Source organism: Teleopsis dalmanni, chromosome 1, assembly GCF_002237135.1.
Source record: "Teleopsis dalmanni isolate 2A chromosome 1, ASM223713v2, whole genome shotgun sequence".
NCBI classification, from domain to species: Eukaryota; Metazoa; Arthropoda; class Insecta; order Diptera; family Diopsidae; genus Teleopsis; species Teleopsis dalmanni.
In genome coordinates, this window is record NC_051846.1 from 135,093,011 (window position 1) to 135,115,707 (window position 22,697).

The following is a 22,697-nucleotide window of genomic DNA, read 5'->3' on the forward strand; positions in this document are numbered from 1 at the left end:
GAATAAAACTTAATAGTACTAAATCTGTTCACATTAACTTCACAAATCGGAAAATTCAAAATAAGCCTGTTTATTTGAATGGTTGTGTAATCCCATGCAAAAATACTGCTAAATATCTTGGCATGACACTAGATGTGAAATTGCGTTGGAAAGAACATGTCAAAATAAAAAGAGAAGAGCTTGATATTAAATGGAAGAAACTGTATTGGCTTATGGGAAAGAAATCTCAACTCTCACTAGAAAACAAACTTTTATTATATAAACAGATCCTTAGACCCGTTTGGAGTTATGGCATACAGATTTGGGGCTGCACAAATAAAACTAACCGTATGGTTATTCAACGTTTTCAAAATAAGGTATTGAGGTGTATTGTTAAAGCGCCTTGGTATATACGTAACTCTGATCTGCATCGGGACCTCGACATTGAATATGTAGCGGACGTCATCACTAAGTTTGCAAATTCTCATGCCTACAGACTTAGGCATCACGTAAATGCAGAGGCTATGTGTCTCTCTTATCCTATGCAATCAGATAGAAGATTAAAAAGAACTCTACCCAACGATCTAGTTGGTAATTAGCTTAAGCATCTTTACTTTAAATTCAATTTTATATTTGATAAACTAAAATTGCTTGTTAGTTTCATTGTAATAAACTAGTTGCAGTATTATATTAAAATAAAAAAAAAAAAAAAAAAAACTTATATATAATATATCAACTGGTAAATATTTTAATTATTAAATTGCTCTGATATATAACTTCCCATTCTGCAGACATCGGTCTTCTTTAATTTCCACATGTGAATGATGTTAAAATAAACTCGGTGCTTCAATAACATTTTGTGCATGCCAAAGACCGAATTAAGAAGCGGAAACTGAAATCTCAAGAGAATGTTTTGTAATAATTTATTAATTATTTATATTATTTGCTTTTTTTATATTGTTACTTTACTTTTTACAATACAATAAGTGTTTTGTAATAATTTATTAATATTTATATTATTTACTTTTTTATATTAGTGCTTTCTTTTTATTTACAATAAAAATTAATTATAAACAATATAAAAAATAAAATTTAAATGTACAAGTTGCAATACTAAAAGCTCTTATTAATTTGAGAGGAATGCTCACTATTTAGAATGATCGCGCATAACGTTCATTTGCGCGCCTTTCGCGATGATTTTAGAGAGTGAATAGTTGCGCGTGTAAGCGATTCGCGGACAATGGACAACTCTTCCATACAAAAAAATCGCAGAAGCATCGTCTGCGTTTGAATTAAATACGCTTCCGCGAAAAACAAAGCACGCAAAAGCATTGCGAACGATGCTTCCGCGATTAAAAATGTGTACGCTGGGTTCAAAATGTTGTCTTACCTACCTACGCATACAAAGATATTCAGTAATTGTGCGATAATGAAGAATAGAAAAAGTGTACCAAAAAACTTACTTACGCACGCACTAGAAGCTATGTGTGCATTGGCTCTGATATTAAAGGTATTTCTATATGGGTATGTCCAAGCAAAACACAATATGTTCGCTATTGTCTTGATTAATAACTTCACTAAGGGCCGTGTTATGTAGAGTGTCTTGGGCACGGCAAAATTCGAGCTATTCCCTCTTTCGGGCTATGCCGAAAATGCATGTTATGCAGAGTTATGTTAAGTGACTATATTCAATTTGCCACCAAAAATAACTAGCAAGAAAAAACTCATAGAGGCTGTAATAAGGTTGTGCCTATATTAAATTTGCCATCAAAAATAACTACCAAAAATAACTCATAGAGGCTGTAATAATGTTAGTCCAGCGTTTTTCTAATTTTCTTATTCCCTCCAAATAATAGGTATTCTCAAAGCTCTCAAAATACGCGTTTGTTTCGGTAATGACTTCTTCATTCGACTCAAATCTCTTACCGCCCAGCCATTTCTTTAGGTTTGGAAACAGAAAATAATCGCAGGGGGATAAACCTGGAGAATATGCTGAATAGAGTAGCATTCGTATCCCAATTTGTGGATTTGGGATCGTAATGCTTAATCAGCACACGAAACTTACTTTTTTCCATTTTCATAAAAATTCACGAGCTTGTCTGCTTAGAACGGCTATCAAACCCCAACTGAACAACGTAGCTTGCTCAAAATTTAAAAGTTACCCACTGGTAGATAACAGCTGATGGTAGCATTATTGCATTTGGAGTACCTGCGGGGGAAATTCAAAGTCACTAACTTATCAAATCGCCCTCGTATTATCTTATAAAAATTGTTAACAGTACTTAGTCGTTTCTTTAAAATCGAAAAGTGTAATAATTATATTATTAGCGATTTATAAAAAAAAAGGTTGTGTTGTTTGCTGCAATTTTTCCTCCAAAACGTATTAGAATTGTATAAATTGCTCTTAAAATGCGCAAATTTTGAAATTTATTACTAAACAACACTGTTTTGCCTTAGTGCCAGGGCACAAATATGCCGGCTCTCATGCCGGAGTTTGAACGGCCGTATTGTTTTTTCCCTCATTCTCCAATTTAAAATTTGCATTAAAAACAACAACAATTGTACTCATGCCGTGCCCGCGACACTCTGCATAACATGGTTTTAACAAAATAGCATTGATCATACATAAAATAATAAGTTCGATTCTTTATACGTTTCAACAGACATGTTTACCCCATTGCGTGTACCTTTTCAGAATTCATGATTTTTTTAACAAAAGCAAATTACATGTTTTTATATACTATGTGTTCGTGATTGGCTTTATATTTTTCTATTAAAATGTATTATTAATTTGGAATATTTTGTTTACTTATTTTTTGGTTGCAGTTGGCAACCCTTTTTTATTATAAAATACTATGAAATTAAAAATAAAATTAGTCTCTTGTAAAAGTTCAAACGAGTCGGTCTTTCTTTAAAAACTTCGTTTTGTTTCCTAGTTTTGTTGTCGATAGTGGTTTCAAAAACTCTTGAGGCCCCAACATTTTGGTGACCCCGACGTGATCACGTTGATCACTTTAGTGTTTTTCTTTTATTTTCAAAACATTTATTGTATTGAAAATTGCACGATTCGGTTGCGAATTTTTGTGTGCGTTTATTTGAACATTACAGTTTTGGTTTGCGGCATTACAGCTACGTCGGCAGCGCCGCATCAACCAATTTTTTACTTGTTTCGGTTTCATCATTTTGCAAAAAAGAAAAGAAAAAACTCACGCAATTCGGTTGCGAATTTTTATGCGGGTTTATTTGAACAGTTGGTTTGCGGTACTTCATATGCGTCGGCATCGCCGCATCAACCAATTTTTTACTTGTTTCGGTTGCATCATTTTATAAAAAAAAAAAAGGGAAAAACTTGTGCAAAACTTTAGTGCTTTTCTTTTATATTTTCAAAACATTTGTTGTATTGAAAATTGCACGATTCGGTTGCGAATTTTTGTGTGCGTTTATTTGAACATTACAGTTTTGGTTTGCGACATTATAGCTGCGTCGGCAGCGCCGCATCAAACAATTTTTTACTTGTTTCGGTTACATCATTTTGCAAAAAAAAAAAAAAAACTCGCGTGATTCGGTTGCGAATTTTTGTGCGGGTTTATTTGAACAGTTGGTTTGCGGTACTTCATTTGCGTCGGCAGCGCCGCATCAACCATCATCAATTTTTTACAAAACAAAAAAAACAACAGTTGTGCGAATCATTCAAACGGTTCGACTGCGAATCATCTATATTTTTTGTAGTTGATCTCAATTACTTGCATCTGTTAACGAACATTAATGATGGAAGGAGATAAGATAGAGGCATCAACATTTTTAAAATTAAAATGTTCACGTCTAGTAACACAACTAAAGGATTTGGAGAAAAAGTTGTCTGCTGAATTTTTAAGTAATTGCCATGAAGTGCAACTACAACTCTACATCGACTCTCTTCAACAACTCAACACTAAGTTTGACGCAGCTCAATCTAGTCTCGAACAAGAAGACTTCCATGAACTGGAAAGTGAGGTGCGAGATAACTTTGAACAGAAGTATATTGACATTAAATCCGCGATCATAATAGAGCTGTCCCATCGTCAAACGAATATCAGAAATTCAACTAGTAGATTTCTATCGAACGATGAGGCTCCTTCTATTAATGTTAAATACTCGCGTTCAAGGCTGCCAGAACTTCAACTCCCGACCTTCAGTGGTGACATCAAGGACTGGCCGCATTTCATTTCAATGTTTGGAACAATTGTTGATGAAAGCATTGAACTCAGCAATCTCGAAAAACTTCAGCACTTAAGATCTTGTTTGAAGGGCTCAGCGCTAGATGCAATAAAGTCACTTGAAGTCAGTGACGCTAACTATGCTAAGTCACTTTTATTATTATCTAAAAAATTTGATAACAAAAGATTAATCTTTCAGGCACACATAAAGGAAATATTTGGGTTGCGACGTGTTGAACCAAACGCCGTTGTTGATCTGCGACGCCTTAGTGATAAAATGAATTCACACCTACATGCATTGAGCACGCTGGGCAGCAAGGAACAAATTGCTGATGGTCTCATGGTACATCTTGTTTCGCAAAGGCTAGATCCTGCATCTCAAGCAAAATGGGAAGAAAAGGCTTCAATTGATGCAATACCTACGTGGGATCAAATGGCAGATTTTCTTGATAAAAGATGTAAAACTTTGGAGCATGTTGATTACGCCACGAAATTTTCAGCACATAACAAAACTAAGCAAATCAATCTCCATCCAATTGCCAGAAAAGTGTTCATAGCAACAAACTCAAAGGGATGTACATTTTGTGAAAGTGATGATCATTTCATTTACTCCTGTTGTCAATTTACAAATCTTTCTCCAAAACTTCGTCTAACTGAAGCCAGAAAACTTAGCCTTTGTTTAAATTGTCTAAAAAAGGGACATCAATTAAAACAATGCAAGTCTTCGTTTTGTTGTATTTGCTCAAGACCTCACCACACGCTCTTGCATTTAAATGATCGTATTAATGACAGTACCTTTTCTTCATCTAATGATGTACCATTAGTTAATCCGACGTCAAATACTAAATCTAAAGTGCAGGCTTACTTAGTTTCAACAAACGCCTCGCAACAAACCCAAAAATATCCTTCAAGTGAATGTGTGCTTCTTGCAACTGCAATCATCTTAATAAGAAATCGTGCTGGCTCTTATATACCATGTCGTGCTCTTCTGGATTCAGCATCGCAATTACACTTTATTACAAAATCACTTGCCAACACACTTCAACTTAAAACAACAAAATGTGCCACAGTAATATCAGGTATTACAGATAGAGATTTTGTCGATAACAGCACTACTGAGTTATCCATAAAATCACGTTTTGGCAATTACACCAGTAGCATCACCGCAGTGATTACTTCTAAAATTACTAATCAACATCCCAGCACAAACGTTAATACAACTGATTGGAATATTCCAAAAAATCTTCAACTAGCTGATCCAGCATTCTATAAATCACAACGTATTGATATTCTTATTGGTGCAGCTCTCTTTTTCGATCTACTATATATAGGTCAAATCCGTTTAGCGCCTCAATTACCAGTATTACAAAAAACGCTTTTTGGTTGGGTAGTTTCTGGAGGTAACCAGCATTCTTCAATATCATCGTCACTAGCCACATTTAAAAAGTCATCAACTCCGGATGATCGGTATCACTCCTTGGATCTACAAGTAAGAAAATTTTGGGAGCTAGAAAGTTGTTTTGATCCTGTAATCAAAATTACGAAAGAGCATTTAGATTGTCAAGCCCATTTCCAAGCACACTTTTCTCGATTGGTAACTGGTGAGTACTCAGTTCGCTTACCATTGAAATTAGATATTCAGCTACTTGGTGACTCATATCAACAAGCTGCACGTCGTTTTTATAATCTGGAACGCAAACTACAACGAAACACTGATCTAAAGACACAATATAGTGCATTTATAAAAGAGTATCTGCAGCTTAATCACATGTCACCATTAACTGATGAAGAATTAACTAGTCCCAAGTATTTTTTGCCACATCATTGCGTCATCAAAGAATCAAGTTCATCCACAAAACTACGTGTTGTATTTGATGGGTCAGCAGCCACTTCCACGGGATACTCTTTAAATGATATATTAATGTCGGGTCCTACAATTCAACCAAATCTCATTGACTTACTCATTCGTTTTCGATCTTTTCCTATTGCAGTAACTGCGGATATTTGCAAAATGTATCGTGGTGTTCGAGTCACACGCCCGGATAACTTTTTACAGTGTATACTTTGGAGAAATGACATGCAAGAACCATTGAAAGTATTTAAGCTTGATACGGTGACTTATGGCACAAAGCCAGCAGCATTCCTGGCAGTCCGTGCTATGCAGCAATTAGCAGTTGATGAATCATTAAACTTTCCTATTGGTTCCAAAATTACTCTTCGAGATTTTTATGTTGATGACTTAATCTCCGGTGGCAATTGCATTGATGATGTTCAAGACATTGTGAGACAAACCACTGCATTGCTCAATAAAGGGAATTTCAAACTAAGGAAATGGTGTTCAAATCAATTATCTGCACTTGATGATATTCCAGAAGACGATAGAGAGCCATTGCTTAATTTCGATGACGGCAGCGAATTCACAAAAACTCTTGGTCTGCTGTGGGATCCAACCAATGATAAATTTTTATTTACCTTTGCACCACATCAAGACTCAAGGCGTACTACAAAGCGCTCTGTGCTTTCTGTTATTGCCCGACTTTATGACCCGCTTGGTCTTGTTGGTCCCTTGATATCAAAGGCAAAAATATTTTTACAGTGTTTATGGAAACACACACTCGACTGGGACGAGAGCCTTCCGAACCAACTCCACACTGCATGGACTGACCTCTACAATCGTCTCCATATAATTCAAAGACTAGAATTTCCTCGTTGTGTTTCAATCTCTCATGCATCACTCGAATTACATGCCTTTTGTGATGCTAGTTTGAACGCATATGGCGTTTGCATCTATGTTGTTTCGAAGCACGGAAGTTCTGAGTCTGCCAATTTGCTTTGTTCAAAGTCTCGAGTAGCACCATTAAAAACATTGACAGTACCAAAATTAGAATTATGTGCCGCAGCTTTATTAGCTCAACTAATTCACCAAATTTCAAGTCTCAATATATTTAACGCTGAAATTCACTGTTGGTCTGACTCATCTATAGTGTTATCCTGGATCCGATCTGAACCGTCTACCTTCAATGTATTCGTGGCCAATCGAGTGAGCAAAATTCAACATTTGACTAAAGGGATGACATGGCATCATGTTCCCACTGATTTAAATCCCGCAGACATCCTATCTAAGTGAGCGACTCCAGACGAACTTTTAACTTCATCACTTTGGCAATGTGGAGGACCTCCATTCTTGCTTGGAGATCGAAACAATTGGCCTATGACTTATCCCCTGCTGTATGATTTGCCTGAAAAACGCAAGGCAGTTCTTATTTCAACTGTAAAAACAAATGACATTTCGATTAATTGGAAATTTATCAACAATTTTTACAAAATACAACGTATATTTGGGTATGTCCACAAATTCATCAGCAAGGAGCGATCTACTATTTTAACAGCTAATAACATACAGCAAGGTACATTCATATTAATTCGAACAGTGCAAAAGGCGAATTTATGGAATGAATATCATAATTTGGAATGCAAAAAATCAATTAGTTGCTCAAGTAACTTATTCTCCTTAACTCCATTTTTAGATGATCTTGGTCTACTTCGTGTTGGTGGACGACTAAAAAACTCTAACCTAGACTTTAATGCACAACATCCAATTATACTACCTAAGCATCATCCACTCACTGTTTCAATCATAAATCATTTTCATCGCAAAATGCTGCATGCAGGTCCACAATCATTGCTTGCTTCAATGCGTCTTCAATATTGGCCAATAGGAGGTAGAAAGCTAGTATCCAAGGTCATCAACCAATGTATTATATGTTTCCGAGCGAAACCAATAACTGCAAGGCATATCATGGGACAATTACCAAAAGATCGTGTTCATGCTAATCGTGCTTTCATCATTACTGGCACAGACTTTTGTGGTCCTTTTTATTACAAGTCCGAAGTTCGCAATAAGTCTCCAATCAAATGCTATGTTTGTTTATTCATTTGTTTCGCGACCAAAGCTGTCCATCTTGAATTGGTCAAGGATTTAACAACATCAGCATTTCTAGCCGCATTACAGCGATTTATTTCAACTCGTGGCAAACCAAAAATCATTTGGTCAGATAATGCTACAAATTTTTGCGGTGCCAAAAATCAGCTTGCTGAGCTCAGGAGACTTTTCTTTACTCAAAAACATCATGAGCTGCTTCACCATCAATGTCTCAGTGACAGCATCGAATGGAAATTCATACCTCCTGGATCGCCACATTTCGGTGGCCTCTGGGAAGCTGCCGTAAAAACAGCCAAATATCACTTTTGTCGAGCGGTTGGCTTAGCAGTTTTAGACTTCGATGAACTACGCACTTTGGTTTGCCAAATTGCTGCTATTATCAACTCTCGTCCACTCTGCCCGCTTTCAGAATGTCCTGAAGATCTTGATGTTCTCACACCTGCTCACTTTCTAATCGGTGCCCCGTTAACATCAATCATTGAGCCTGACACTACGGTCTTGAATGTTAACCGGCTTGATCGCTGGCAGCGCATTTCATATATTCAACAAATTTTTTGGAAACGCTGGAGTATCGAATATCTTACACAGCTACAAGAGCGATCAAAATGGCGAAGGCCGACTCCAAATATATCACTTGGTGCAATAGTTCTTTTAAAGGATGACAATCTCCCGCCATTTCGCTGGCCGCTCGGTAGAGTTATTGAAGTCATATCTGGTCCTGATGGTGTCATTCGTGTAGCGGTAGTGCGCACAAAACATGGTGTTTTTAGACGCACTGTCACGAAGCTCTGTATCTTGCCTTTAAATGATCTCTCTTGGAACGCGACCGTTCCAATGGGGGAAGAATGTTCGTGATTGGCTTTATATTTTTCTATTAAAATGTATTATTAATTTGGAATATTTTGTTTACTTATTTTTTGGTTGCAGTTGGCAACCCTTTTTTATTATAAAATACTATGAAATTAAAAATAAAATTAGTCTCTTGTAAAAGTTCAAACGAGTCGGTCTTTCTTTAAAAACTTCGTTTTGTTTCCTAGTTTTGTTGTCGATAGTGGTTTCAAAAACTCTTGAGGCCCCAACACTATGTTTTTGGTGATACATAAAAAGAAAAGTTAGAAACCAATATCGTTGACGACGCAATTGAAAGAATTAAAATTGTAAAACTTTAAACCACATTTGCGCTGAAGAGGATATAACGTTAATGCCATGTAATATTTAATACCGAAAATGTTTATTTTCAAAAAAACCTTATTTTTGTTAATAGTACTAAGAAAAAATATATTCGTTCGTTTATTACTTATACAAAACTCACATAAAAACTATACTTAAAATTAATTAAAAGTAGTAATTGAGAATTATTTTAGTTAATTAATTGTAATAGTAAGTACTTACATTTCTTTTATTTAACTCATGCAAATAAAGAGCACTCAGGCACATGTCGGCAATCATTATGTTAACGGAATTGATGTGCAAATTTTTTCCATGAATGCTGAAAATATTTATTTATAATTATATGCACTGAAGTGAACTAAAACTAAATAACTTCAAAACCACGTTTTATTGTTTGGCTTATAAATTAAATTTTTGTATTCAAATTTACAAAACAAGTCACAAGCATGTTATTTTAAACGAACTAGCCAAAATTGTAAGAAATTTTGGTTTCTCAAACTTTGGAATTTCTATTACTCTTTTCTGATTTCTTAGAAGACTAGTCGTGTTTCTATTATAACGAGCTTATAAACTACAGCTCGAGAAATGCAATTAATCGATATTGTGTGTGTTACGTATGTTGTTTTATACTGTTTTGACTTAGAAATATCCTTTTTATTTTTTGTTTAATATTTTACCTATTTAACAATGTGTCTGATGGTCCCTCCAGGCGCCCTTCAGTCTTATATACTCGCATTTTCTTCATTCCGGGAACGGCAGATATTGAAATATTTTCTATGCGCTCTTGCGTTAAATCACTTAGATTCTGTTGCAGCATTTGCTCAAAATCACTTTCTTGAATTTCTTCATTATTTTTGTAACAACTGTATTTCGGAGCTTTCGAGCAGATAGTAGAGTTTGTTGATTTTCTCAAGCCAATTTCGTGGACATTATGAGCATCAAGTACAGAATTAGCGATTGAAGAATACTATATATTCATAAAATGTAAATTAGTACATTTTATCTGCAATAGATAAAAGCTATAACTAATAAAATATTGTACCTCATTAGCAATTGTTCCAAAAGATAATAAACTTCGAGTTATAGGATTTGAATTGTTATTGGTACATGTTTCTTTTGCTTTAATTAATTCTTGTAATGCATTTGCACGAATAGATTTGACAAAATATTTGGCAGCACTCGGCAATGGCCATTCTGGATTAGTTAAAGTGAATCGAAGTAGCGACAATTCAGTTTTTCCATTTGAAAGAGGATGCATGATTTCATTTATATTTTCAGCATTAGCATCTAAATTACAAGGTTGCCAATCCGGATTACCATGTTTCCGAATATCCATCTGTGCAAACGAACAAACATTTCCCACTCCTTTTACAGAAACAGTAAAACTCTTAAAAAATTTAACAATTTCAAGAGCTTTTGGTTTTAATACAAAAATTAATATAAAAGGAGTTATCAGAGGACTACATATCTCATTTAGTAAATAAATCTGTAAATTATATAATATTAACTTAAAAAGTTTTTTATTTAATTATATGTACTTACCGCTTTCAACTGAAACAGTGTTTCAAATTCCTTTCTAACTTTGATTGTGTGAGCATTATTTTTCCAATGAAATGGTAAATAATGAATATGTGCTAAAATTGCTGTCATTAATTGTTCTGGACACCAAACAAGATTTTCATCTGGTATTAAATTTCTGAAAATAAAAATATGTTCGTGATGAATATCTACTTAACAATACATATAAAATTTTCTACAACAATGATACCTAAACGTATGTAATTGAAATATTAGTACTATTTCTAAAAATAATTACTTATATGTTATTGTCGTATATGATAAAGTTAACCCTTTTACAACTCGCATTATTTGCATTGGTTTTGTCTCACAATTTCCAAATTAAAACTGCATAGTTAAACACAATGTTGCAATATAGCAATTAATCACGTCTTTATAACTAATTCTTTTTACGTTTTTAAATAAAAAGCAAAGCGTATGTGTTATTTATGCGGGGAAAAATAAAAGGCACATAATATTAATTATTTTTCAAAAATATAACATAAAGCAAAATTTAATTATTATCTTCTGAGTTTTATTTTAAAATATGCTTATATATGTACACATAGCAGAAAAAATGTACGGACACCCACAAAATTTTTCTTAAATTTTGCATAACTTTTTCAATTTTTACTCAAATTGATTTTTGTTTTCTGATTTATTTTAACCAAAGAAACAACAATAATGCTCTAATATAAGAAATTAACAGTTATTCTTTAAAATAAAATTATACACAATTATATGCAAAAGCAACAATTTTTGAAGCAGAAAAAGTCTACGGATACTTCTTAATATTTACACTAAAACAATTAAAATTCACAGAAATCTTAAATATAATAGTCTGTGTGAGAACCTCTGCGTTTAATAACCCCTTTTAAGCGTCTTTGCAAGGATTCAACCAGCTTTGCAGTATCCTGTGCCTTTATTTTTAACCATTCTTCCTTGATGATATTTTTGAACATATCCTTGCTGGAAATCGTATGCTGGCGAATCTTATTTTCTAAATAAACCAACAGATGTTCTATGGGATTAAGGTGTGGTGCTTCTAATAGTGTTTGAAGTTGCCTGAGCATGGTTCAGCAGCCAAATCCGTACGATCGCTGTTTTTATTATATTATATCTGGATATGTATTAGAGTATTGCACGCGCGCATTTGATTTCAGTTTCAAAGCATTCTATTGTGTTTAGAATGGTAGCATACTCTCACTCTCAACGAACAAATACGAATGTATAGGCATAAAAACAAAATGGAATGGAATAAATATTTGTTTCGTTTGTTTAGAGTACTCTAACTCTAAACATTCTAAAAGTAGTTGAAGTAGTTGGGAGTACTCTAAGCATTTGATTTTCAGTTCATACAAAAATTATGTGTTTTTAAATAGTAAGACCCAAATTTATTTATTTAAGTTTTTTTATTAATTAAATATTATTTAAAATGTTGATTGATAATAGTAATTTGTTGATTACATATATAATATGACTTAATATATTAATTAAATATAAAAAAAATTTTGAACAAAAATTTATTTAAAAAAATTATAAGTTTTTTTTACAGTTTTTACATTTCACAAATTTAATTTAATATTCAAATTAAATGTTGAGCATCGTCTGACTTAATTCCTCTTTTACAAGATTGTTGTGTAAAACATGATTTGATTGATAGATCTTTGATTAGATGAAATCAATGTTCTTTTTTCTGATATTAAGTTCCGAGCAACTGAAAAAACCCTTTCCGAAGATGCACTACTTGCTGGTGTTGCAAATAATTTACAAGAAACTTTGTAAAGTAGGAATTCTGAAGGAATTCTTAAGAAATTTCTAAAAATCTCTCTTGTCATAAATAGATATTTTTACCATATCATGCATAAAATTATTTTCCAGGAAAAGGTAAATATGTGAAGCAATTTATTTTGTTACATCATAAAAAACTATCGACAAAGAAGGAAATTCTGCGCAAACCGTTTTTTTAAGTTAACCTTTTGCATCAGATCTACCTGTTTAAACAACTTTTGCATTGAAAATAATAGAAAATTAAACCTAATTTACGTACTTTGTTCTTGCAATTATTGCAAATCTCTACGCACATCCAACTTTCTTTACTTTTGCGCAGGCAACCAAACGCACACAAAATATATAAAATATTTCTTTGCAAAAATAGAATTATTTGAAATATTCTAAAAGTGATTGAAATACTCTAAAATATTTGTTTATTTGATTTTAAAATTCAAAACAAACGATTATAGAGAACAAATCAACCCTCATTCCATTGAAACGAATGCGGCACACTTTCTATTCTATCGGACCGTTTCTCTCATTCATTCGTATTCGCTTTAGAAATAATTTGTAAATATGGTACACATTTGAGAATAAAACGAATGATCGCAAAAACGAATGTTTTGATGCAGCACTTTAATATGTATGCCTTCTTTTTTGCAAAACGGGTATAATACATGCTTTTTTTTCAAAATTTTCCGCACGGTATCAGGACATATTTTGTTTTTCGGCAATATGTTCAGCCAGTTTGGAGGCTGTTACTCTTGGTTTTATTTTCACCTGATTGATTATGCCACGTCCTTCTCTATATGGCAAACTTGAGGGGCGACCAGTGCGAGGCTTAGAAACGTAATTACCCGTCTCCTGGAAGTTATTTATCACTCTCTGCACAAATGAATATTGACGACCAATATTTTTAGCAATTTTTCGTTGGCTTACGTCATCTTTTCAAAATTTAATAGTTATTTGTCTCTTACTAACACTAAATTCACGTCTTTTATTTTGCGTTGTAAAAATTTACTGTTTATGTAAAAAAATATTTTTAAGTCAACTAATAATTAAATATCATTTAATTAAACATTTATGCTTGCTAGCGAATTTAAATTAACGGTTAAATTAAATATTAAGAAGTGGTCCGTGTAATTTTATTTTAAAGAATAACTGTTAATTTTTTATATTAGAACATTACTGTTGTTTCTTTGGTTAAAAAAAATCAATATGAGCAAAAAAAAAAAATATTGAAAAAGTTATGGGAAATTTAAGAAAAATTTTATGAGTGTCCGTACACTTTTTCTGCTATATGATATAAAACATGCACAGTATTATTTATGAAAGTTGTTAGAATAATAACTACATTATGTCAAGAATGAGTTTACATATAAAATTCACTTTTTTTTGCTTTTTATTTAAATATAAAGATCTTTGGAAAATCAGTTTCAAATAATTACTGTATTGAGAACATAAACATAAAAAAAACTTCAGTAGTTTGTTGTAACATAAACAAAATCTTAAAAAAAAAACAAATCTCAAATCATTTTTTGACTGTTAAGTAACTGCTTACACAATTTGTGTATCCATGTTATTTTGCACCATTTAAACTACGTTTAAATTACGTTGCTTCTTGTCTGAGATGTTGATACTTAATCAATTATTGTTTTCTAAATTTTTCACTCCACTAACTTAAATATCAATATTTTAAAATGTAAGACGAAACGTTATCGTTTTCGTTTGCGGTGGAACAGTCCAGATATTATAGCCGCCATTTGAAAAAAAAGTGTGCCGAAGCTATCAGAAATATTATTCTAATATGTAGGACTATTTATAATATTTTAAATCTAGCTGAATACGAGAGTAAATTAGAGCCAAAGGATAAAATTATCGTTAAGACCAATTTCACAGCATATATAGAATATGTTATTGTGAAGAAAATATAGAAAAACCGGAAATTTTGATCAGGGTCTATACTATGGAACTCAAGGAAATATATTGTTATTGTTTCTTATATAACAGAGCGACGAGCCATAACACGTAAGAAACACTTATCAAGTGTTTTTAGTAGAAATATATTGCATTTTGCAGAAAATGTTGTAAAATATTTCTTGTCCACTGCTATGTTTCTTTTACAGCTTGCTAAATACTGAGACAATGTTATAATCTTCTATGAGTCATAAATTAAGCTGTGCTACAATGATGGACCTACCAGAATGTGGTTTAAGGTGTTTACATCGTTATTAAACGGAATATCACGTTTTCTGTTAAATTTTAAAAAGTATATTTTACAATTTGAGGCTTCATTTCAAGCAAAAGGACTGGGGAGTCCGCTTATATAAGGATGCCCAAAAATATTAAAGAAGTTTGGAGTGTCATTTGACAAGAAATACGAATATATTTGGGCTATCAAAAGCAAAAGCCGGTTTAAATTTCATCCCCATAATACCTCAAAGCACAAAACAAATATTGTTAGGATGTGGGATGTTAGAAATTCCTGAAAAAATGTATATATTCTAATCCAATCTTCGAAATTAAGTCTTTTCTTAAATAAAGAGGATAATATGTAAAAAAAAAGTGGGTCAAAAGCAACGAAAAACTCAGAGACCACTTAAAATTTAAATAATGCAAAAGTGAAATTTGATACCAAACAGTAATGTCATGAAATAGTTTGTTAATTTCATTAAAAAGGCTGCAATATACCAAAGATACTACAAAGGACTATAATCAATACTTAAAATATTATATGACAAAATTTCCATTAAAGTTTATATCAAACAAATTTATATTATTTGTGTAAACAGTTACTTAACAGTCTAAAAATGATGTAGGATTTGTTTTTGTTGTGGATTTTGTTTACCATATTTTACAACAAACCACTGAATTTTTTTTTATATTTATGTTCTCAATATAATAATTATTGAAAATTGATTCTTAAAAATCTTTATATTTAAACAAAAAGCAGTGTTTTTGCAATTATAAGTTAAAAAGTGAATTTTGTTTCAATGTTTGAATTCATTCTTGACATTCTGTAAATTATATACTTAAATAAGAATTTAGACAAATTTTTGTTGCTGTTTTGTTTTCTTAAGATAGCTTTATCTTTTTTTTCTATACAATTGCCATATTTTCATTCTTATCTAGTATAATACAAAACAATAATAATAATTATATTTGTTTCATTGAATATTCATAGCTTAAAAGAATACTTGTTACAATGTTTTGTTATATATGAAAGTTTATGTGTAGATGTGATGTGATGTTATGTGTAGAAGATGACGTTAAAATGAATAAATAAAGTAATGTTCATATTTAGGCATTAATAATTATTATACCATTCTTATATTTTATAATATATTAATGAGTTCCAATTTAATAAAAAGTACAAAAAAACAAACGTTAAAAATAATTTAATATATTTTGTTTTTCAATACTACCTGCAAATTATTCCCACGGCGGAAAGCACTGTAATTAATGTAAGAACATGTTCTACTTGAAATACAAATTCTTCATAGATTCCTAGAGCCAGTATTAAAACAAGAAGTCCGCCGCTTAAGAACAATATATTTCTAAAAAAATAAATCTTGAATTATTACTGTAAATTAAATTAAAAAAATAAGTACTTAGCGAATACAGCAATTAACGGAGAAGAAAATGAAGATAAATATCTGTTAGCATACTCATATGCACGATTAAGCCGAGCATCTAACTCATGATCAAGTTCGTTAAAGTGTCTCAAATACAAACGACCATAATTCGACCAGGTACGCATTCCTAATGTACCAGGCTCCTTTCTCAGTACCTATTTTGTTGAAATTCATTAGTTTAGAAAAATTATGTTCAATGCTTTGCTGGGTAGACACAGTAGTAAATTTGTCCAAATCATAAAATTATAAAATTAAATAATAATAATTTAACTGATTTGTTTAAATTAACTTTAATAACCCGAAGGAAATTAAATATCAAAATTAAATTTGTTTTTATTAATAATATTACATGTTGATAATTTTGTGACCAAATAATTTTAATAAGTGTTTATTTTTATATAGGCTAATTGGTCAAAACTTTTTTTATTTTATTGTTGTTAAAAATAAAAAACAAAAATTAAGAATTCACAATTTGATTTTTCAATAATTTTTATTTTTCTTCGATATTTCGACTTTAGTCTAAAGTCATCATCAGGAAACTAAAACATTATATTCAAATACTAAACCACTTATAATACATAATGGTAGACAAAAGGATAAATGTGTGTGTAAATATATATATATATATATTTATATATATTTATATATATGTAAATATATGTAAGGAAAAGTACAATGTTTTATTATATAATACCAATGTTTAATACTAAGTTATTAATCCTGTACTTGTTTATTGATGTATAATACTTTTATACATCTGGGCACAGTTGTCAACATCAGTTTTAAAATTGAGCCTTATGTCAGGTGGAATTTTTAGAATTGCAAGCATCTCCAAGAAGTATCTTTTGCGATGATTATTTTCTTGATGTAAAATTTTTATATTTTCTAAATCTGGCTCATGGTGTGTGGAAATACAATGTGAAGCAAGGGCTGTTTTGGCTTCCACAACGACTTTATTTTTTATGCTGTGTTTATGTCCAGCCATTCTTGTTTTTAATTTATTTTTTGTCGTTCCAACATATACTTGATCACAGACGTCATACCCATCACCTTTGCAACTAATTTGGTATACTACGTTCGATTTGTCCAAGTTATTTATTTTTGATTTTAAGTTGGAATAAAGTGCGTTTATTGTATTTCCAGATCTTAGTGTGATATTATAATTTGCTTTGTCATGAATGTTAGAAGTCAGTATTTGGTTAGAGAGTTTAGGAATATGTATAATGCTTTTGTATGTTCTGTTATCCTTATTTCTGGTGTCATTCTGAAAGATGTTTATATTTTTGATAATTTTTTTCACATTGGAAGAGGGGAAATCATTTTTCTTTAGAATTCTTCTAAATTCTTTCTGTAGATCATTATGGAACGTTGGATCGGTTAGATGTAGAGCTCTTTTTATCATATTTTTTGCTGTATTTTGCACTACATGGTATGGATGGTTTGAATAAAAATTGATGATCCTTCCTGATGCCGTTGGTTTTTGATACCATTTGGTAAAGATGTAATTATTGTGTCTTAACAATTTGATGTCAAGGTAAGGAAGGATATTATCTGTTTCTTCTTCCATAGTAAATTTAATATTTTTATGGAAATTATTCAATATTCTTAAAGTTTCATCAATTTTATCTGTTTTTACTATCCCAAACAGATCGTCAACGTATTTCGTCATGATTCTGGGTTTGCAGACCATTTCTTCAAGACAGTTATCTAGTAACTCTTCCATAATAATATCTGCTATTATGGGTGAAATTGGTGATCCCATCGGCATCCCTTTTCTTTGTGTATATAATTTATTTTCAAAATTGAAATAGTTATTGTCTTTAAGACAAAAGTTTAAAATATCAAAAAATAAGGCTTTTTTAATTGTTGTAAAAGTCTTTATTACGTTCCATTTTTTCTCTATAATTTTTAAAGCCAGGTCAAGAGGAATGCTAGGAAATAAGGAAGTAACGTCAAAAGAGATCATTTTCTCATCATCATATATATAGGAATTGTTGATTTTATTTTTAAATTCTATTGCATCCTTTACATTATAGATAGAGTTTTTTGTTAAATTTTTAAGGATGGACGCCATGTATTGGCATAATTTATACGCTGGTGAGTTAATGCAAGAACAAATGGGCCTAAGTGGCAAATTCTCCTTATGGACCTTTGGTAAGCCATAAATTCTAGGAGGATAAGTAGTGGTGGCTATTAAATTTTCTTTCTCCTTTTTATCAATAATGTGGTCATCATATAATTTAGTTACTAAAGTTTTATTTTTAGTTTGTAATGACGTTGTAGGGTCTTTTCTTAAAACTCTATAAGACATTATATCATTTAAAATGTTGTTCATTTTTGAATTATAATCTGCTTTTGTTATGGCAACAGTTTTGTTGCCGATGGGATCACCAATTTCACCCATAATAGCAGATATTATTATGGAAGAGTTACTAGATAACTGTCTTGAAGAAATGGTCTGCAAACCCAGAATCATGACGAAATACGTTGACGATCTGTTTGGGATAGTAAAAACAGATAAAATTGATGAAACTTTAAGAATATTGAATAACTTCCATAAAAATATTAAATTTACTATGGAAGAAGAAACAGATAATATCCTTCCTTACCTTGACATCAAATTGTTAAGACACAATAATTACATCTTTACCAAATGGTATCAAAAACCAACGGCATCAGGAAGGATCATCAATTTTTATTCAAACCATCCATACCATGTAGTGCAAAATACAGCAAAAAATATGATAAAAAGAGCTCTACATCTAACCGATCCAACGTTCCATAATGATCTACAGAAAGAATTTAGAAGAATTCTAAAGAAAAATGATTTCCCCTCTTCCAATGTGGAAAAAATTATCAAAAATATAAACATCTTTCAGAATGACACCAGAAATAAGGATAACAGAACATACAAAAGCATTATACATATTCCTAAACTCTCTAACCAAATACTGACTTCTAACATTCATGACAAAGCAAATTATAATATCACACTAAGATCTGGAAATACAATAAACGCACTTTATTCCAACTTAAAATCAAAAATAAATAACTTGGACAAATCGAACGTAGTATACCAAATTAGTTGCAAAGGTGATGGGTATGACGTCTGTGATCAAGTATATGTTGGAACGACAAAAAATAAATTAAAAACAAGAATGGCTGGACATAAACACAGCATAAAAAATAAAGTCGGTGTGGAAGCCAAAACAGCCCTTGCTTCACATTGTATTTCCACACACCATGAGCCAGATTTAGAAAATATAAAAATTTTACATCAAGAAAATAATCATCGCAAAAGATACTTCTTGGAGATGCTTGCAATTCTAAAAATTCCACCTGACATAAGGCTCAATTTTAAAACTGATGTTGACAACTGTGCCCAGATGTATAAAAGTATTATACATCAATAAACAAGTACAGGATTAATAACTTAGTATTAAACATTGGTATTATATAATAAAACATTGTACTTTTCCTTACATATATTTACATATATATAAATATATATATATATATATTTACACACACATTTATCCTTTTGTCTACCATTATGTATTATAAGTGGTTTAGTATTTGAATATAATGTTTTAGTTTCCTGATGATGACTTTAGACTAAAGTCGAAATATCGAAGAAAAATAAAAATTATTGAAAAATCAAATTGTGAATTTTTAATTTTTGTTTTTTATTTTTAACAACAATAAAATAAAAAAAGTTTTGACCAATTAGCCTATATAAAAATAAACACTTATTAGGATTATTAGAATCAATATTAACATTATATCCTTGTGCCATTGTTTTTGAGAGAATTTGAATTTGTATTGCTTATAATCTTCCTCTCGTATCTAATCTGTGACATTTCTATAATTTATTAGCGTATTTAAAAGGCATTTCAAATGTGTGCTTAAAAATTTCAGAAAGATGATTTTCAATATATATTTAACATAAATGTCTCTTGATCAAAATTGCATGGTAATACTGCATCACTTATTTTGATAAGTTGAAATTTTTCTAACTTTCCTAATTACACAATAAACAATTAAATATAATCAATTATTATATAGTAGAGTCCATTACGTTATCGGTCAATCATAGTCAAGGAAATGTATAACAATATATGCAGTAAATGTATAGACATATTGCATTCATATAAGTTTCTTTGTATCAAAGTCTGCTGTTTGTAGCTGGAGCTTAGCTACTGTATAACTGTATTATATTAATTATCTGAATAATCTGAACTATAGTGTTTTTTAAATGTCATACTTGGTTTGATAAGCATTCAGATATCTTTTGCTATTTTTATTGGTAGTATAGGAGAATACAAAATGTAATTTATACAGCACATAGTAAATCGTTCTAATCCAAATCTTAATGATGCGAAAAAATCGGTTTGAGAGTCTCTTGTAAGAACGAAGAGAACAAAAACTTATAGTATTGTTATGAATTTAGAAACTAAATAAACTTATAACAGTTTTTTAAGTACATGACATATACTCGTAGTTGGAAAATAAATTGTATTATATTCTAACTATTAGAGAAAATTGTGTATTCGCGATTCCTAGAATTTAGAGCAATAAATCCGCTTATATACAACTAAAGTCCACTGTTTAATTGTTTATCGGGATCCAGCGATTGCGAACGACTACACCGAATTCGGAACGCTCGCAATAGTATACATATATTTTTTATAATTATGTTAATTGCTAACTAGCTTTCCAATTATTGAAAAAAACTGAAAAAACTGAAAAAAAATGAAACCAAAGAAACTTCAATAAGCAATGTTAGCTTCGGTGACCGAGTGACGAAAGTGGAGTACGACAAGGCATAATTAAAATTTACCGTCCAACTCCGGAACATAAAGTTTCAAGCCATTTCATGCATACAAAAGTTGACAACAATCTAACAAAGTAGAGTAGCTAACGTCAGAATGAATGTGGATGGTGGTCAGCTACTGGTGCTTGATGCCGTGCCCATCTATCTCACAGTTGCAGTGCTCGGTGAAAGGCAACTCAACGTTAGTTAGCGCACAATTTTAAAATTGTCGCATAAAATGTCAATTTGATGTTATTGGATGAAGTAAAGCGTAGCCAGCAACGAAACTGACAATTTACGGAACCGTGATGCGCGTCATTATCGCCATGGTTGGCACTTAAGAATGGCCGAGCATGGCGGTGGAGGAAGTAAATGTCAGTAGGTGCAAATTACAGGCGTAACTGCTAATATTGAAGTTGTACGTCAACGCTGAACAATAGAAATTACGGTTGCGTTGGCATCACTGCAATAAAAATATGAGCTAAAATGTGGCAAGCAAGCAAAGCTGCTTAGTAGAAATGAACTGGTTGATGGGTTAGTCTGTACTGAATATATATAGATATTGTTATTTATTTAGTTACTTTGAGCTTAACTGGAGTATATAAATTACCCTATTGACTGAAATTTAATAGTGCAATGGAAACAGGGAAACAGCTTCGTAGTTTATGCTCATGGCATTTATGTGGATGATTTTAAAGGTTGTTAATTATTGTTAATTACTATTAAGAGAAATATAACTTACTATCTATTTTCTGCGTAAAATATTTTAATATTCTTTAATTTACTTAGTTCAAAGACAATCATTTCAGTAGGATTATTGTCAACAGTTCGTTATTGACAGCTACTTAAATGTTAAAGCGTATCAGAAGCACATCAAATATCTGATAAGGAAAATATGCAGATCATATTGATTCATCAAATGAGTCAAAGTCAATACATTAAAATAATATTATACAAAAATTTTGGCTGAGAAATTTGCTTCTCATTAAAAGTAAGCAAATTCAAATTTTAAAGATACAGAATTTTCACAATATCTGATTTAGCTCAGTTTCTTCTGCTTTGCTTGAAGAAACGCGAGTTAGTGTATGAAGCACTTGTATGCATAATGTCTGTAACTACTTTGATGATCCACTGTAATAAGAGCTCCGTTGAATTTAAATAAAAAAATTATTCAGATGATTCTATAGAAGTATACTTAGAAGGTTATCATATCTTCCTGAGAAGATTTTAGTCAATTTTTCCAGTATTGATTTGAGAGAATGCAACTCTAAATTAGTTGAGTTCTCTTGAATTCATTGATAAATTTAATAAATAAATTTATCAAAAATCGAACAATTTCAGCTCTCCGTCTTTGATATACTTTTGCACATTTCCGACTCTTCAGTGTTTGTGTATGTTCTCATTTATGAGGTACCATGGCGCATTCAGCTAAGTTTAGCATTCACTATGTCAATTACAAGGAAGAAATAGAGTTTTTGTTCTGAAATATTAAATCTGACAGATCCTAGAATTTAGTCAAAAATGTGGTGTTGAAGAGTTAGATAATACAGCATATCATCTGCAACAACAAAAATTCAGATAGAGCCCATAATAAAAGATTAATAATAACCGCATCATTGGGCTTTAATATG

General features: G+C 31.4%; 3 protein-coding genes across 3 annotated transcripts; 2 read left to right on the forward strand and 1 right to left on the reverse strand.

Annotated features, from left to right (window-relative positions):
* The first annotated feature begins 3,747 nt into the window (after nt 1-3,747).
* On the forward strand, nt 3,748-7,302 carry LOC119666243. Its single transcript, XM_038075526.1, has one exon. The coding sequence runs from the start codon at nt 3,748-3,750 to the stop codon at nt 7,300-7,302; it is 3,555 nt and encodes a 1,184-aa protein (XP_037931454.1).
* Nucleotides 7,303-7,386: 84 nt separating this feature from the next.
* Nucleotides 7,387-8,973, forward strand: LOC119666244. The gene has a single exon (XM_038075527.1). It carries the CDS (start codon nt 7,387-7,389, stop codon nt 8,971-8,973), a length of 1,587 nt encoding a protein of 528 aa, XP_037931455.1.
* Nucleotides 8,974-9,486: 513 nt separating this feature from the next.
* Nucleotides 9,487-16,432, reverse strand: LOC119666245 (autophagy-related protein 9A-like). The gene is made up of 6 exons (XM_038075528.1): nt 16,230-16,432; nt 16,044-16,175; nt 10,831-10,984; nt 10,331-10,774; nt 9,966-10,255; nt 9,487-9,607 (listed from the first exon to the last, which is right to left on the reverse strand). Exons 1-6 carry the CDS (start codon nt 16,376-16,378, stop codon nt 9,487-9,489), a joined length of 1,290 nt encoding a protein of 429 aa, XP_037931456.1. The 5' UTR covers nt 16,379-16,432.
* Between the last annotated feature and the right edge of the window lie 6,265 nt (nt 16,433-22,697).

Bases quoted from the DNA above. Each gene is read 5' to 3' on its own strand.
- LOC119666245 (XM_038075528.1), bottom strand. From the start codon at position 16,378: ATGCGTACCTGGTCGAATTATGGTCGTTTGTATTTGAGACACTTTAAC. The intron at 10,256-10,330 runs GTACAATATTTT...ATGAATATATAG, and splicing joins TTGGAACAATTGCTAATGAG to TATTCTTCAATCGCTAATTC. The intron at 9,608-9,965 runs GTAAAATATTAA...AAATATTTTCAG, and splicing joins TCAGACACATTGTTAAATAG to CATTCATGGAAAAAATTTGC.
- LOC119666244 (XM_038075527.1), top strand. From the start codon at position 7,387: ATGACTTATCCCCTGCTGTATGATTTGCCTGAAAAACGCAAGGCAGTT.
- LOC119666243 (XM_038075526.1), top strand. From the start codon at position 3,748: ATGGAAGGAGATAAGATAGAGGCATCAACATTTTTAAAATTAAAATGT.